The sequence below is a fragment of the Phocoena sinus genome, chromosome 2, assembly GCF_008692025.1.
Source record: "Phocoena sinus isolate mPhoSin1 chromosome 2, mPhoSin1.pri, whole genome shotgun sequence".
In the NCBI taxonomy this organism is placed as follows: domain Eukaryota; kingdom Metazoa; phylum Chordata; class Mammalia; order Artiodactyla; family Phocoenidae; genus Phocoena; species Phocoena sinus.
Window position 1 is genome coordinate 139,653,695 of NC_045764.1, and position 18,859 is coordinate 139,672,553.

Genomic DNA, 18,859 nt, shown 5'->3' on the forward strand with positions numbered 1-18,859 from the left:
CAGGGATATATCTGAAAGATGGCTGGCTCCCTTAAATCACTCCTGGTAGGGAGACACTGCTCAGCCTATCAGGAGAGCTGCCCTTGATCTTTCAATAATTTGTTGCCAGTATCACAGTGTTCAATATTTAAGAGACAGAGTATAATGATCCAACAAAGCAACAGAGAAGAAATAGCCAGAGCAGTGGGAGGGGAACCAGGGAGAGATAAACATCAAAGAAGCTGTGAAAGATGACACTAGTAGAGCCATTTAAAATACAGCCAGAACAACCATTCCAGAGGAATAACGTTGTACGTCCCACTTTCTGTACCTCTGAACCGGACCAATCTGCCACCACTCCAAGAAGTAAGCAAAAGAAACCAGAATATCCTGTCTATTGAAAGGATTGATAAATGAACATTTACCTAGTGACTACGTCACCTGACCAATCAATGAAGTACAAATCTAGTTTTACATCATCTTGTACCAATGAACACTTCTAGAAAACAACAACTTACCTCCTCTTCCTTTCTTTCTCATGAGAGAAAACCCTGAGCCCCTCTCATATAATCAGAGCACTATTTGGGTTTCTACCTATATCTGTATACCCTCAATTGTAATTCTTTTATCCCAAATAAACACTTTGCCTCTTGAACTGGATTCTTGTTTTTTAGGTCGACAAAGCCAAGGGAGATGTCTCTCTATGCATGAAAAGGTGTTTGTGAAATTTGGCAAATGTACTTTGAGAGGTGGTACAGGAGAAGAAGTCCACTTTCAATAGGTAGAAAATGGAGATAAGAAAGTAAAGACACATGCTTTAGGAAGCCTACTTAAAATGGGGAGAATTGGTAGTCAATAGTTAAAGAGAGTGCAAAGTCAAGTGTTTTATTCACATACGTGTATTTTTTTTAGGATTGAAGAGACATGACCATGTTTATGGGCTGATGAGAAAGAGCCAGTAGAATGATAGAGAGATGGACAACACAGAGAAAAGAAGGGCAAAAAATTGGAGGAGATAAAATATCAAGAGACAAAGCATATCTATGTCCACACCCAAGACCACTTCACAGAACTCTGGGTTCATATATGTAACTGCCCATTAGACATGACAAATGACCATGCACAACTTAGCTTCACAGTTGTTTGTACCAAAAGCCTAAAAGTAAATGCTGACCTTCACTTTCTCTCATATCCTCACATTTTATTGGTCCTAACCATTTGTCCAGAATCTAATCAATTCTAACTACTACCACCATCATCTCTCACCTTGACTATTATTAACCTGTCTGCCCTCTTGCATCCTTGTCCCCTTATAGCTCATTTTCCACGCAGCAGCCAGATTGATCTTTATAAAACATAAGACAAATCATACCACTCTTTGGCCCCAAACCTTCAAAAGTCCCCCCATCTGAGTCAGAAGAAAAGCCACTACCTTGGCCTGCGAGGTTTTGTGCATGTTGCCCACCCCCTCCCTCTCACCCCCACGCCTCCTCTACCCTGCCTTTGTCAGAAGGGGGTCAGGAACGAAAGGAGTGCATGTTTGCTACAGTTGTCCTTTCTTTTGCAGAGAAATAAAAGGAGGGCCATCTGCTGAGATGGAGAAGGGTCGTCACAGGTTTAGAGAAGTGGAAAGAAAACATTGCGAGTTGCATAAGAATAGCTGCTCAGCAAACGTGAGCAGGAGATGACCTAAAATAAGTAAAGATCCCTAAGGTTGTGAACCACGCATTTTAGTGGCACCTATTCACAGGGCTGTGTGGTTTATTCCAGCTTGTGCTCAGCAATCCTGGAACAGGAGCAAAAGAGGCAGGTAGATCCAGATTGGGAATTGTTTAGGGATGATGGAATCTAGAGAGTCAGTGTGAGTAATGGTGGGGAGAGGTGAAGGGAAGTGATGTTACTCTCAAGACTGGCCCTCCTAAGGGAAGGAGTTGGGGGAACACACCTACTATGAAGGTCCTTTGAGGCCTTTTCTAAGGAATCTGACAGGCAAACACATACGCAGCTCAGTATAAGAAAAGTTCCCAATGTCTTGGCTTCCACCCCATAAGGCTCATTAAAAGAGTCAACACTAGACCTGTCTGCTTTGCTAAAGTCTAACCAGAGGCATGAATTTAAGTTTCCTTCCCTTACAGATTCATTTTAAATCTGTAAGTCTCCCAAATTAGACTTTCACATATTAAGCCTTTGGGGGGTTGTTAAACATAAATTTGACTTTAAACAAGAGAGGATCTAAAAGGGTAGTTCCAGAGCTATCTCCAGAGAGAATTTTTAAAAGCCTCCAATATTTCCAGAGAGTCAACCTGGATATAGTTCTCATCCCATAGAAATCTTCTTTCCTACACATGCAGCCCAAACCCAAGACCGTGTGCCTGGCACCTGAACTCCAAGGGAGGCCTACCTCAGTCACCACAATTTTTGTAAAACTTAAATAAGTAGGTTAGAAGCAGTCACTTGGGAACTAGTTGGCTTAGAAACTGCCCCAAAGAAAATCCCCTCTTGGAGCATTCTAAAGCAGTTCTTAAATCCATGCATAAAGGTCTTTGGGAATGATATTTATCTTAACATGTTCAAAATATATTCATCTATGGACTTGTTAGTACTTCAACCTGTGGGGAAAAAATCTAACCATTTTATCTCCAGCAAAATTTAAATCATATGTCCACTGATCCTTGATACTACTTATGTAAGGATCATGCAAGTCCCCAGTGCTCTCTACGGCAGAGCACCACTTCTCCTACAAGGTAACAACCTGTCCCAGGCAATAAACATTCACAGAAATCAAAACTAAATTTATTCTAAGGTCCCAAATCATCTTGTAGTCATCAGTAAATAAAATTCTCCCCTGACTAAAATGCCTGTTCTTAGAAAGTGGGATTTCATAAAAACTTCTCTCAAAGTCAGTTTTTTGTTTTCTATTTTGTAACATGAAAGGAAACTCCACGCATATATAATATACCTAGTAATCTAATTTAAATATATTTTATTGAACTTGAAAGTTGATTCAGATAAAAGCAACACTGGTAGTGAAAAATACTGTACAAGCATAGTCTACCTGCACTAGGTTAACGGCTACTGATTAAAATTATTTTCCTTCACATAGAAAAAAAAAGACTTAGAGCTCATAAAGACAAATGCCCCTGTGGCTCTCTCCCTTCAACTATCCAATGAAACTACTCATGGAAGGTCACATGGCCTCTTAATTCCAGCCAGATCGCCCCTGATTCAATATCCATTGTCTTGCTGTTCCCCCTTACTTCTTCAAGTTCTCTCTCATTCTTTGTTAGCAACAAACCCTTCTTCTGGATCCATGCTTCCTTTTTACCCCTCTGGGTTCTCTTCCTAACCTCTCTGGCTCTCCTTTCTCCAGGGTCCACCCTTGGTCAGCTTCATTCTGACTCTATCTTGCATGCTCTTGACATCAATTCCTTTTTCTACACTGTGATTCCTAAAGAGATTTCTCAGGGCCTCATGTCTCTGGAACCCAAAAGCCACACTTCTTACTTCTATCACTTCTAACCTCATGGACATCTCTAACAAATGACTTGAAGACCCCTCACACTCAACATGTCCAAAAAAGAACTGCACTCTTGCCCCAGTAATACCTGCCCCTTCTTTCTCATCTTAGAAAAGAGCTTTGTCTTTCACTCAGCTGAATTAGCCAGAAATCTGTAAGTCCTTTTGAACTCTTCCTTCTACCATATCTCACTCATTCATTTGATCACCATAACAACTTAAAACAATGTTTCAGCAACTTTACATACAATCTCTTACTGAGTATTTCAAATAACTCTGTAATGTAGGGACTATTATCTTTCTTTTACAGATGAGGGTTTAGATAATTGATGTAAATTCTTAATAAGTGATAAAAAAAAGAGATCAAACCTAGATTTGTCTGACTCCAAAGTCCATGGGCTTTTCACAGCCGATACTGTCTGTGCTAGACCATGGGAAACGATGGGTCATGTGCCAAATACCACCTGCTTAAAGCTTTACTGGAACACAGCTCTGCTCATTGGTTTGTGTACTGTCTATGGCTGCTTTAGCACCACAGCAGCACAATGAGTAGTTGCAGCAGAGACATTATGGCCCTTGAAACCTAAGACAGTTACAATCTGGCCCTTTACAGAAAAAAAAAAAAAAAAAGATTTTATCGATTCTAAGCCATACCATCATCCTCCCTATCCCTGCCACCTCATTCATGTCTTCCTAGATTACTGCCACAGCCCCCAGTTTGCTTCTCTGCCCACAGCCTGTATCTCCCCCAATCTATCTTCTGCACTGAAGAATAAAATCCTTCTTCTTTAGTTCATAACCTTTAGGATAAAAGACAAACTCCTTCTTAAGCTATACAAAGCCTTTTGGCACCTTGGTTCCTTTCTTCCTCCCCATCCACATCTACTTTCTCTTCAAGCCAAAGTGAAATACACGGAGTGCAGCAGAAAAGGCCAACCCAGTTCATTCCTATGTTTTTTCACATGGGTTCTCTTTACCTGGAAAGTACCTAAATCCTGCCTCATTCACAGACTTGTTTTTGTATTCTGAGCTCAAGAGTCACTTTCTCCTAGAAACCTTCCTGGATTCCTCAGGCTGAGGCAGGTGAACTTGTTTATTCATTTGTTTAGTCAACATATGTTTAATTAGCACAGCTACCAACTAGGCACAATACTTTGTACTAAAAATACAATAAACAGGACAAGCAGAGACTCTGCTCTTACCAGCCTTACTCTTCAGCCCAAGTTCCTTATTCACCTGTTCAAAGTCTTAGCTCTTAGTTCAAAGTACAAAAAGAGATGAGATGAAGATAGAGATGGAGAGGGAGATGGAGATGGAGATGGAGAGATAGGGTCTGGAATGGTGATGGGGACTGAGATGGGAATGGAATGGGGTTGTAAAGAATGAGAGAAGGAGAGAGAGAGAGAGGATTCAGTGATATTTTTTTTGTCTGACACTCACCATACCGCTAACTTATTGAGGGCTAGGAAGTATCCAGGCTGTCTCCCTAATACCAATAACTACCAGAACACCTGGCATAATGCTGAATGAATTCAATAATTTTGAGTAATACAGGGACTCAAGGTAGTTCCAGAGACCAAATCCTTGCACAGAGGTGGGCTACTTAATAGGCGAATGAGAAAATTTCCTGTTGTTTTCTGGGAAAACTCAAACTTTGTAGAATCTGAGAGGTTTTGTGAAAATGTGACTAGGCATAAAAAGAAATATGAGTATAAAAGAACATTCCTGAGAAAGATACAAGTTCTGTTTTGAATAAGAAACAGGGAGTAAAGTCCACTTCACAGTCTTTTTCAAACTACTGGACTGTACATCTGAAACTACTAAACCATAAAAAAAGGTGCCTATAACCCTGAACTTTGGGCTCCACGAAATATTTTTCTTCATGGGATACTCAGCTCATTAAAGAAAAGAGAAGAGAAAGAGAAGAAGTCTTTTTTACAAGCAGGGGTAAAGCAGATACAAAGAATTGACCCAGTTTCTAAAATAAACATTAAGCTTAAAGCTCTCTCCATCTGGTTAAAACTAAAACCAGAATTAAAAATCAGTATGTTCACACTCCATTTCCTACCTACACCACAATAGTGAGGGCAAGAAAAATTTTAACATATAACTTAATATTATATCTGTGTCACCTAAAGTTTCATGTTATGATTTGTAAAGAAACTTTTTTTTAATTTTGGAAAAGTGTAACAACTCATTTTTAACCTGCCTAGATATCCATCCAGGCCAAATATCCTTCAGAGTCCCCACTGGGCACTCTCCCTGGGGTCTATTCCTATGCCCTGAGGCAAATGCCTTTCAGTCTTCCTAGCTTCTATATGGAAAAACACTGCTCTTTCCAAAAGTATAATTTTTTTCTCCATAATATTCCCTGAAGTTCTTCCCTCTAAACTCTTTATTAAATATATTCCATATAAGACACATCTTATTCTCCATAAAACAAGACATGCACTGTATATGAAAAGCCCTAAAACTTTTAAGTGACACCCCTTCCTTTTCCATAATAACCTCATCTCCAATAACCAGTCCAATTCTAAGGACAGTGGCATAACTGCGCTAACCGAATCTTAGATATACAGAATGTTAGTACTGAAGGGAACCTTAAAAGTCATTTATCTCAAATCTGCATTTCACACTTGAAAAAATTAAAACCCAAAGAGATCCAAAAACCATCCAAGGTCACACAGCCCTTTGCTCCACCTTATTCTGTATTCTCCCAATCTCTGAGTCTCACCATCTTGTATTTATTTCCATTTCCTATGGAGGGGGTGAGGGCAAGGCCCATAATCTCATATCTGAACCCCACAGAGAGTGCTAACCGAGCCCATGAACTGGAGAATATGATGTGTGGCATCAGTCTCCGATGCGTGATGCTGAGTGACCAGTGTGTAACTAAGTGCTCCCTGGTGGCTCTTAACCACCCACATGGAGATTCAAATTTCCTGTCATACACATCCCACTCCCCTGCTATTCTTCTAAATGTGCTAAACCATTTGCCAGTGAATTACAGGAAGTCCTCAGACTGTCTGAGCGATCATGGATTACATCCTATTTAAAAATTGCACATTAGCACTATTATAACTGGGTTTCCTCTCTACCAATTAAACCGCAGCAATTTTCATATTTGTAGTTTTTCATTTTGCTTTGCTTTACTTTTAAGGACTTTGTTTGGATGGCATCCCACCAGGACAAATTCTGAGTGTCATATACCATGTGAGGTAGGCTGCCTCAATTTAGCAACTAAGCAGACAACAATGGAAAGAGTGAAAAATGTTTTTAAATAAAATAAATATCCAAATACTTATAGTCCTTTGAAATGTACTGTCTACATGTTTACTAATGTATTTAATATTTTATAGTATATTAAAACAAAACAAAGCAAACAAAAGCAAACTCATTTATGGTTGGACATGATTTATGGCAAAAAGTTATTCACATTTTTATTTTGTTTCTTTTTTTATAAAATTGTAGTGAAATATGCAAATGTAAAGTTTTTTATAATTGTTGGATTAAACTAAAATATTTTATGTGATTATTTAGTAATGAAGAAGGAGCTAAGCAATTGCTTTCTTGATAAATCCTCTTTAAAAGAGGATTCATAAAAATACATTAAGACAAAAAGGATAATCATATCAGAATATTCCAATTCATATTCCTTTGTTTTACAGCCATCAAAACAAATCATCAGTGTATGAAGGTGCTTTCTAAATAGAAGCAAAATCAGTCAGTCTGCTAATCCTTGGGAAAAAAAAGAAAGTTACTAGGGGCTCAATAATATTATATAAATGAAATGGATTTGAAAATATTTCAGGAAGGCATCACTAAGTATTTACTGAGCAAATTAGCAGAGATTACCCACATCTTGATCTAAAAAATAAGGTAGGCTATTCTCCACAACTGCTGCAGAACTAAACTTCGAAAATGCTCTTTTTCACAAAAGCCCTTTAGTAGTGAATTTCGTGAATATCAGCAGAGTAGTCAGGTTCACTCAGAACTGCCTGTCCTGGGGTAGTAATGGCTGCTACCAGAACCAAGGAGTGCACTCAAGGCATAGAGCATGCCAAAACTAAGAGAAGACAAATTTGAGGTAAAAAAACACATGGTGGTAGGCGTATGTAAGAAACAACCCTTCCAGATCTGGAATCTGAGCAGGAGGGTTCTCTACCTTCAGGGAATGTAGGAACAAAGGATATAAGCCTAAGAAATCCCTAGACAGCAGGTAAGAGAAATACTCTGGGATCCTGCTGACGTAGAAGGGATCAAGGGGAAACATAAGGTGACTGGGATTGAAGGGAGGCCGTGGTCATAAACTTTGTTTGAAGATTTGTCTGATATCAACAAGGAGACCTTTGAGACTGTGGTCCAGGACAGAGCCTACATGCAATTTAGCATCAGGGGGAAATCTAACAGGGAAGAGCGAATTCTGACTCCACCTTGGTTCTGTTTCTTCAACTTTTACCTTTGCTTTTCATGGCTTTTCTTATCATATCACTACCTACAGCTGTAAGTATACATAATGGCCTGCCACAGGGAACCCTGACCCTCTGCCAGACAAACTAAAAGGCCTTTGTTCAGCTCACAGAGAGACATTCTGACCCTGCCAACCTGTGAATGGCTGCAGAAAAGAATTAACACATCCCCTCCCTGATGCAGGCCAAGCAAGAAGATTTTGCAAGACAAATGGCCTTTTTACTTTTTTTCCTCAACTCTTCCCCTCTCTGTTCTATAAAAGAAACTGGCATCCAGACCCCATAAGATGTTTTTTTGGGTACACTAGTCCGCCATCTTCTCGGTCTGCCGTCTTTCCTTGCCTCAACACCTCGTTTACCGATTTATTGGCCTGTCTCGCGGTGAACAGAGCGAGCTTGGACTCAGTAACAGAAAGAACCGAGGAGTCTCAGAGGAAAGGCCATTAAAGAAAGAGGAGAGCTCAGAAAATCTCTAGGAACTGGAATTGCTGGCACTGAAATTTTTAAATTTTTGCTGGAAGGCACAAAAATTTCAGATGACATTCTCCAGAAAAATGAAGCTATCATTTACAAGCCGTGATTACTTTCTCAACAGAAAATAGGCTCTTGGTATCTCCAACAACTGTTTGACAAAACATCTTTCTCAGTTATTGAGTTATAAGGTTACAAGTGGTGCTTCTCAAATAGTCAGCACAGATTGACTAGATCCTAGCACAGCTGAAAGCATAAACCAGTTTTCTATCTCCCTCTTCCCTTACTCCCCTTCTCCATCACACACACACACACACACACACACACACACTCACACACACACAGCAGGGCTCTATGGGGCTCCCAGGCACAGAGGCCTTTTTGTCCCCCGTTTCTTATAGGCAAGACTCCAGCCTCCATGACCTTCCCTGAGTTCCAAAGGGCAGATGTGAACAGTTGCAGCCAGGAAACCACCTGAAGCAAGATTAAAGGGACCAGAGAAGCTCATCAAGATTAGGAGAGTGACCACCTGAGACCCTGCACACACCCTCATCTTGTCAGCAACCCCACCGTTTTGAAACTTCAGAAGAAAGAAGAATGCAGGACTGTTACCACCTTGATCCTTATCACATACCCCTGACCATGAGCCCTGACTATAAGACCCCTCCCTATTCCCCAAGGAGCAGGGCACAGTTCTTGAGGTGCTACCCTGATGTGTTCCTCTCTTTGTCTGGCAAAGAATAAAGCCACCCTTTCTTTCTCCTCCAAAACTCTGTCTCTGTATCTCATTTTGGCATCAGTGTACAGGGAGCCAAGATTTTGGCAACACTATTTCAGGAAAAAAATCATACTAGGATCACAAACAGCTGAAATGGCCACATTTGGTTGATATTTTGTGCATGTGTGTCTAATTAGTTTTGGAATTGTGGGAAGTTACTGCAACACTTCATGGGTCTTAACAGTTTTCTATCAGCTTCTTGGGTTGTTGCAAAGGAAATATTCCATGAAATTACTAAGGACCCAAGAAATAAGAAGGAAATTAAAAGGCATCTCCTTGGAACACTCTGGCTATAGAAGCGGGATTTGTTCAGAGGCATACAAAGAAAGCCAAAGTTGACAGGTAAAAGATGTCAGATATTGGTTTATTCAGGTGTTGAAAGGAGATAGCAAAACTCAGGAAGAAAAGGATCCACTTTATGACCAGAACTTCATCTTGAAATTAAGACAGGAACTGACGAAGAGAGGAGAAAGAAATTTTGATATAGCAATATAATTAGCCATACATGAAGTAGAGAAGAATGGGACCGACTCTGAACTAAATGAAGTTTTGAAAACTCAACTGAATCTATGTGAAAATTTCCAATGTAAGTAAATTCAGAACGTAGATGGTAAAAAAAAAAAAAAAAAAAAATTGGTGGGAGAAAGGGTTGTTGGTGCTTCTAATGACTAGCCTCTCAGAACTTATTATCAGGCCTCATGAAAGACAAGATTGGGGCAATCCAGCTGAAGGAGCTGCTACACTACCACAGGCAGACAATACAGGTGAGCTCACCAGGGCTTTCACAAAGGAATCATGGCTAAAATTCAAAAAGTGTGCATTTTTCTGGCATGTATATTCATCAGAGACCTAACTGGGGTGGATTCAATGACAAGAGATTCTTATTATAATCATCAGGGACATATTCAACTTCATTCATTCATACAACAAATTTAGATTGAGCATGGCATTAAGAATTATTTAGAAGTTGAGAATATAGAGGCAAAAAAGGTAGACAAAGGCCCTAGTGTCATGGAGCTTACATTCTGAAGAAAAGAAAAACAGAGTAAACATGGTTTCAGGTCTTGGTAGATACAGTGAAGAAAAAGATTAAAGGGAAGAGAGTAAGAGTGATTGGCATTGTGGTGGTTTTTTATAGGAGGGTGGCATTGAGTAGAATTTCTGAAGAAGTGGTTTGAATGGAGTATTTTGAAGGTAAAGCCAATAAACTTGTTATGAATAGATGTAATACATGAGAAAAACAGGAAACTAGGATGATTCCCAAGTTTTGGGGCCTGAGAAACAAAGTAAATAATGGTGTCCTTCAACTCTACATAGATTTTATTTTTCTGTTATTCTCTTGTTGAAAATCAAACTACACTAGTATGTCTACTCTGCAAAATAGTTTGACAATTTCTTTAAAAAAATAAATAGACACTATATGTCCCAGAAATCTCTTTTCTGGGTATTTATCCCAGAGAACTAAAAACTTATGTCCAAACAAAAAACTACACAGACGTGCATGGAAGTTTTATAGTAAGAGCCAAAAATTAGAAAGAATCAAAATATCCTTCAATAGATGAATGATTAAACAGCAGTATATCCAAACCATGGAATACTACTCAGGAATAAGAAGGAACAAACTATTAATACACTCAACAACTCAGATGGATCTCAAGGGACTTATGCTGAGTGGAAAAGGCCAATTTCAAAAAATCACATTTTGCATGATTCCATTTATATAGCATTTTCAAAATTACAAAATTATATAGATAAAGAACAGATCAGTAGTTGCCAGGGTTAGGGAGGCTTGGGGGAAGCCCATGAGTGTGACATGAGGGAGATCTCTGTGGTAATGGATCAATTCTGTATCTTGATTTCAATGGTGGTTACAGAATCTACACGTGTGATAAAACAACACAGAACTATATACACACATGGTACCAATGCCAATGTTGATCTTGTACTAGAGTCATATAAGATATAACTATTGGAGGAAACTAAGGGAAGGGCACAAAGGCCCTCACTATACTGTCTTTGCAACTTCCAGTGAATCTATAATTCAAAATAAATTTTTTAATCTAACTATGCTCAAGTCTAAGGCAAAATGCATTATATAAATATTAAAAGTAGTACAGTAATAAATACTATATCTGACAAAATGTTGTCTTCTGAATTTATAAAGCACCATTTTTGCCAATACATCTTACCACTTTCAGTGTGTAGGCAGTAGTTTAATTAAGAGATCATCAAGATCTCTTTGTAAGAACATTTTCCTCCTAAAAGCCTCTGGAGGAAACAGCACTTGGAATTCTCACCATCCCTCTGTTACTTTTAAGCAGTGAAGACAACCTGTGTGTTCTTGTTTCTGTACCTGTACAAAGGAGTACAGAAGGCTAAACAACTGTTAACATTGGTGACCAATAGCTTGCAGACATTACGAACTTCGAAAAGTACCTTGTTTAGACCCAAGATACTGACCTTTCATGAGTCAGCCGACATTCCTGGACTCTAACATTTTTCCCATTAGTGTCATAATATAAAATTCTATAATGTGGAATCTCAAAAGGGATGGCTTAGACCAAAAACCAATTACCATGACCCAGAGGCTTAAAAGGTACTAATAACACTAATCATAACTCCAGTCCTGAGACTTCCCTGGTGATCCAGTGGTTAAGAATCCGGCTTCAATGCAGGGGACACAGGTCTGATCCCTGGTCGGGAAACTAAGACGCCACATGCCGCTGGACAACTAAGATCCCACATGCCATGGGGCAACTAAGCCCGCGCACTGCAACTACTGAGCCCACACGCTCTGGAGCCCATGAGCCACAACTAGAGAGAAGCCTGCACACCACAACTAGAAAAGTCCGTGTGCTGCAACAAAAGATCCCATGTGGGGGTTCCCTGGTGGCACAGTGGTTGGGAGTCTGCCTGTGGATGCGGGGGACACAGGTTCGTGCCCCGGTCCAGGAGGGTCCCACGTGCCGTGGAGCGGCTGGACCCATGAGCCATGGCCGCTGAGCCTGCGCATCCGGAGCTTGTGCTCCGCAACAGGAGAGGCCACAACAGTGAGAGGCCCAAGTACTGCAAAAACAAAAACAAAAACAAAAACAAAACTCCAGTCCTAAGGTTACTCTAGGTCTCAGAACTAGGCTTGGATAAATCATCAAAGTCAACGTGAGGGTGTGTATGGTGATGAAGTCCCCCTCAAAAATCTCCTTTTTCAACATTTTCTTTTGTATGTATTTCCTTAATTCTGATCTTCTATATCATCCAGTCTTAGTCTGAGTTTAGAATACTTGGTCCTTCACTCCTGTAGAGAGAATTCTACTCCCAAGATCATCATCAAGACATTTAGTACTCAGGTCTGTATGCTACATCCTAGACACTTTTGTCATTGCTGAATAAGCTTACATTTACTAATACTTTCATTCTCTCAGACTGGAATATATTCCAGCTAGAATTTTGTAATGGAGACTAGACTTATAAACTCTTTGCCTAGTCTTAATTGTAAAAGCCTACATAAAACTAATTATTAAATAAAACATTTTCTAAACAGGGTATCTCACATCAGATCCTGTCTACTTTTTCAGAATTTTATGCATTGCCCACAAAACCTATGGAATATGCCAGATGCTGCCTTTCTAGATATTGGTCTCCTTTTGGAAATAGCTCTGCCAGGTACAATGCTATGAACAGAAGTATATCAAAGAGTTCCCATTCTAATTTTTGTATCAGTCCATTCATACTGCTTTTCATGTGCTAAAACATTCTAAAAAGTAAAATATATTATTTTGCCTTTTTATTTTCTAAGGCTGAATAAAAATTAAACCAATGTAAATGACATGAATTAAACATTTTTCTGAAGACAAAGTAGTTTAATTTACTCCTGGCAGAGACGAGCCTGGAGAACTATCAACAACAATAATTTTTTTAAGAAAAGAAAATAAAAGATACTTACAGCCAACCATCATCATGGCCACGGAAAACATCTTTTCCACATCTGTGGTAGGAGCTATGTTTCCAAATCCTATGGTTGTAAGGCTTGTCATGGTAAAGTAGAGAGAGGACACATACAGTGAATCCTTGCTGGGTCCTCCTTCCCATATCCCTGCACTGGTATTGTATCGATACGGAGTCCCAATGCTCAAGGCCAGCTGGTAGAGCCAACTGTCTATCTGGATGGTGTTTGTGACTTCATCGATGACCTCATAGTCCCCAATGCTGTACCATATGCAGGCCAGCCAGTGAGCAACTAGTCCAAACACACACACCAGGAGCACAAGGACCGCTGCTCCATACTCTAGGTAATGGTCCAATTTCCTGGCAACACGGCCCAGTCGCAAGAGACGCACCACTTTTAAAGAACTGAAGAGACTGCTGATTCCCTGAATTAAAAAAAAAAAAGAAATGACACAACACTTTCAGAAAAGGAAAGGCTAAGGAAAACAATGCAGTGGTTCACCTTAATGAACTCAATCACCATTTATATACTAAGAACATACACATACTACAGCTCCCACTTTAAGTCAACAACAACAAAAAGCTGAAGTGATAAAGAAACTTTTTAAATGCAGATTCCTTCCCACCAGGAAAAAAGATATTTGTAGATTATTAGATAAAAAAACTTTTCATTAGGTAAGGAAGACGGAGTTTATTTTCATAAGTGGAGTATAAATAGCACAGAGAAAAACCAAAGGAGAAAATAGCTCAAATGCAATATACTCAGAGTATAGAAATAGGGTGATGAATTTAGACCTTTTATTTCTTCTTCCTACAAAACTTTTCCTGTACTCTAAAAGATTTAATTTTATTTCTTTATAAATGCTATGAACAGCAAAACTTCTGAAAAAGGAATCTTAGTTTTACTGTCAAGCAAACAGGAAATACTTCTGTGTATATCAGAATGAGCAAATGCCATTATTTCCACCACCTCCTGCCACAGTTATGATAAGCACTAAATTTGTAGAGCTGTGAAAAAGTGAAGAGTTGAACCTAGAATGGGAACATACCTACAAAACTCTATCATATTCTGGCAATAGTCATTGAAAAGAATAAGGGAATGGCAGCAAGAAAATTCATATTTTGTTAAGAAGCTTAAAACGTCAAATATAGGGCTTCCCTAGTGGCGCAGTGGTTGAGAGTCCGCCTGCCGATGCAGGGGACATGGGTTCGTGCCCCAGTCCGGGAAGATCCCACATGCCGTGGAGCGGCTGGGCCCGTGAGTCATGGTTGCTGTGCCTGCGCGTCCGGAGCCTGTGCTCCACAACGGGAGAGGCCACAACAGTGAGAGGCCCGCATACCGCAAAAAAAAAAAAAAAAAAAAAAAAAAAATCAAATATAGCATTATCCAAATGGAAACATAGCATAGACTTTATTCAATCAGTGAAGTTCTCAAAGTTACTTTTTGAGGAAGCATGTGATAAGCCACCCAGGTAGAGAGGGTAAAGCCATTCCTGGTGCATGAGGGAAATACAAAGCAGTGACCCAGGACCCTCTCATCTGATCATCACCTCCAAGTCTCACAGAGTCCATGACTTCCTTACTGCTAATTCTATATCCCAGGGAGGAGACGAGGCAGCTAACGTAACCTACTCTGAACTTAAGTCTGATCAACACGGAGGAACTGGCTGGTATAGTAGAACAGATGTAACATTAATGAGACTCTAATTATGGCATTGTAAAGTTACAGTGAAAAAAGGCTAGGAATGCATTTGGTTATACTCTATATGATAGTATATATTTGAAATTTTGCAAAATAAAAATTTGAAATAGAGAGAGAGAAAACAAAGAGAAGTAAAAACAGGAGACCTTATGGAAGCAAGAAAGGAACAGGAGCATCCGGACAGTTTTGTGTCTCAACCTCCATAACCTTAGGCCTGGCTCTTAGGCAGGGATATTGAACTTTAGACAGTAAGAGTAGCATTAATAAAATTCAGAAGATGAATTGGCATAATTCAATGAAATGAGATGCTGAAAGGTAAGAAGATTCAGGAGAGCTTGCAAGCTCTCAAAAAAGGAGCTACATAATCCTGAACAAGAAAGACAAAAATAAGTTTTTATTGAGCATTTCTATATGGCAGGCTCTGAGTTGTGCCCTGGGGACATTAAGACAAATGTGCCTTGCTTCTGCTCTAAAGAAACCCATAGTCAAAATGCATGAAAAACTCAAAGGGTTAAATTAAAAAATAAAAACAGTGTTATTGTAGATGTTGTCCTCCACTTAGCTCTAATTTTTAAAGGAACTGTGTTACTTCTATTTAAATACTGGGTTGGCCAAAAAGTTCGTTCGGGATTTTCTGTAAGACCGTACAAAAACCCGAACGAACTTTTTGGCCAACACAATACTACAGAGAAAATTATTTCTACTGGAATTCTTTTTTCGAAACACAGCTAAAAACAAAAGAAGAAAAAACAGAGAGGAAACCTTTAACCCCATTTAAACTAAAAACTAGTCACAACCCTCAACTAGAATGTAAAGAATCAGGACCCACTCGAATTAAGCCCAAATAACAGGAGGACATACTCCCCTGACCTCTGATGTAGGCAGATCTCTCCAAGAGGAGGTGATCCACCCTGAGGGGTACCTACTCTGGACTCCACTTAATCAAAAAGCACCATTTTCTATAGCCATGTCCAATATTATCTAAATGTTACAAAATGTTTGGTAAGTATTGTAAACTCTCCCTGTCATGGGTTCTATGTCACCACTTTCTCCTAGATCTTAGCCAACTCTCCAGCTGACATGTCTTTCAAAATCATTTTCTGGGGCTAACCTTATCCATGCTTCTTTTATGTGTTAGGATTCTCATTACGATTACCCTCAGCCTCTCCTGGTTGATTTACTGCATGCCCATGTTTCAACTGACTTCTATGAGTTCCTGATACAGAAGCCAAATACCTGCTGTACATTTCCATTTAGATATTCCATAGGTGTTCGAAAGGTAATATGTCCCTACTCTCGTGAACAACATCATTATGAGGCCAGTCTCTCAGCCCTGGGGCTGAACACCCCCTTTCCTGTCACATCCAACCGGTTATCAAGTCTTGAGGATCTCAGCATTCAAAGTGCTCAAAATATACCTGAAGAAATCTCTCAAAAATATCCCTTCTTTCTTATTCTCAAGGCCATGCCTTGGTCATGGCTTCACGTCTTTTCTCACTGTGTGACAGGAGTAGCCTCTCCATCAGCCATACTACCTCTGTTCTCACTCCCTTTAATTATGTGATCACACTGTAGAGGCTACCAGCCTGCTATCGTTTTACATCATATATATCTAATCATGTCCCTCTCTGGTCTAAAATCTTTAGTATTAGCTCATTACCTATAGAATCAAGTATTCACTCCCTACTATGACATGCAAAGCCCTTCAGGACCTAGCATCTGCCTGTCTGGTCAGCATCTCTCCCAGCAAGTCCTCCTCCTGCTGTCTAGACTCCTGCCATGCTCAACTATGTGTAGTTCCCAGAGTGCCCATGCTGTTTCATGCCACATTAACAATTTGTCCCCTGTACTTAAAGCACTCTTCCCTCCCACTCTCTTGGTGGCCGGGGTCTTACTTATAGTTTATGGCAGAGACTCTCTCCTCCATGTCCATTTCCCTGACATCTTCTTACCTCTCCCACCATCTTCATTGTTATACCCACTGTGAGAGTTAGGTGTCCTTATTTTGTATTATCATGTCCTCTTTGTCCATCTCTATTACAACAGTCATCATAATAGCACGTTATTACAAGTCTCTGTTTGCATGTATGGTATCCCAGGAAACTCTAAACCCCTTGAAGAATATACCTAGTGTCAATTACAAAGTATGGCATATGGTAATAGGTTAAGCAGTCAATACGTTCAATAAATGTATGAAAATCTTTTTACGACACAAGTAAATGTGAGTGGGGTGAATTGAGTGTGTGGTGGGGCAGGGAGGGGGCATAGTTAATAATCTTATGTGATAGGTATCATTATTAAAACATAGCCTAGAAACATTAAATAATTTGACTAAGTTCATGCAGCTGGTAAGAGGAGGGGCCAAGAATCAAATATAGGCAGTCTTGTCCACACTCCTTGCACTTCACTATCTGACCTCATTCTGAACCTCACTATACCTAGAGCATAATGTGCTCTAGATATAAACAAATCACATTTGTACCAGCAGTATTGGCTTAAATACAGGCAGTCTCTATAAGACTGAATAAAGGAGATTAAATACCTTGCCTCCCATTTATTGCCACCCAGGCCCAACAGTGGCCCACTTAGGGGTCTGTGGAGGCCCCAGAACCCTAGAGAGTCTGCAATTCTCTAACATGGACCAACTCATTTCATTCTCACAATACCAGGACTCCTATCTCCACTGTTCAGAGGCAGACACTGAAGCTCAGACAGGTTACACGACTTGTCTAAAGTCACACAGCTAGCAAGGAATGGACCTAGTCCTTCAGATTCTTCATGCATTTCCCACAATAGCCAACTGCTGTGCAGTCTTCCTGTCCTTATCCCAATAATCATTGCAATATTAATCTTCTTAAAAGACAGTATCGAGCATATCCTCCAGGGGCTCATTATAGACATTAAACACAATTTCTACAGGCCTTCAAGGTCCACAACCCCATTTCTGTCCACACTGCCAGGTCATTTCCAACCATGCCTTTGCCAAGCAATAGTGCTCCAGTCAAACCAAACTCCTTTTTGCTCTCAAACATAACTCCAAAGTTTCACCTTTTAATTTGTCCACAGTGTCCCTTTCATCTACTTATCAAACCAGAAACTGTTATTCAAAATGAGTAATACAGAAGTGTTTGCTTTATTTGGAAAGTTCTTTTTAGCTATCTCATTCTCCACTGTTTTGTATCCAAAAGAATTTAATGCAATTACTATAATCAAAACTCAAAGTTAATGACTTTGTTCTAAACTTTGATGAAATACTTAAAACTCGAAACAATCCAAATGTCCATCTCCAGTAGAATGGATAGATAAATCATTGCACCTACACTCAATGCAATACTATCTAGAAATAAACATGAACAGACTAGAACTATATGAAATAACAAGAATGAATCTAAAAAGTATCATACTAAACAAGAGACTAGACACAAAAGAGTATATATTGCATGATTCTATTTATAAAAGTTTAAATACAAATGGAACTACTCTTAGGGATTAGACGTCATTAGAAGTCAAAGTGGCTTCCTTGAGCTCTACATGTAATATTGATGTAATGTTTAAAGAATGTTTTATTTAAATATCAAAACAATGTTAAGGAAAATCCATTAGTCACTGTTGTGTTGTTAAGGTTAACATTTCACCACGGTACATAATTCAGATTAATGATTTCTTCTGCATCATGTGATTTGGGGAGGGGGAAGAGGTGTCATATTCAACTCTATCTAAAATAAGAGATTTTACTTATTTTATAACTCACCCTCATAACCTTTAGATTGGTCCTCAAATTATACTTTTTTTATATACATAATTTTTTTAAGATTTCTTTTTTGATGTGGACCATTTTTTAAACTCTTTATTAAACTTGTTACAATATTACTTCTGTTTTATGTTTTGGTTTTTTGGCCACGAGACATGTGGGATCTTAGCTCCCCAACCAGGGGTCAAACCCACACCCCATGCATTGGAAGGTGAAGTCTTAACCACTGGGCTGCCAGGGAAGTCTCC

General features: G+C 39.4%; 1 protein-coding gene across 1 annotated transcript in view; it reads right to left on the minus strand.

The window, feature by feature from the left end:
• KCNH5 (potassium voltage-gated channel subfamily H member 5) overlaps nucleotides 1–18,859 on the minus strand; it is a 344,887-nt gene that overhangs the window by 244,558 nt on the left and 81,470 nt on the right. The window contains exon 7 of the mRNA XM_032623255.1: nucleotides 13,157–13,583. Coding sequence (XP_032479146.1) covers nucleotides 13,157–13,583 — 427 coding nt within the window. The remainder of the gene's footprint in view (nucleotides 1–13,156; nucleotides 13,584–18,859) is intronic.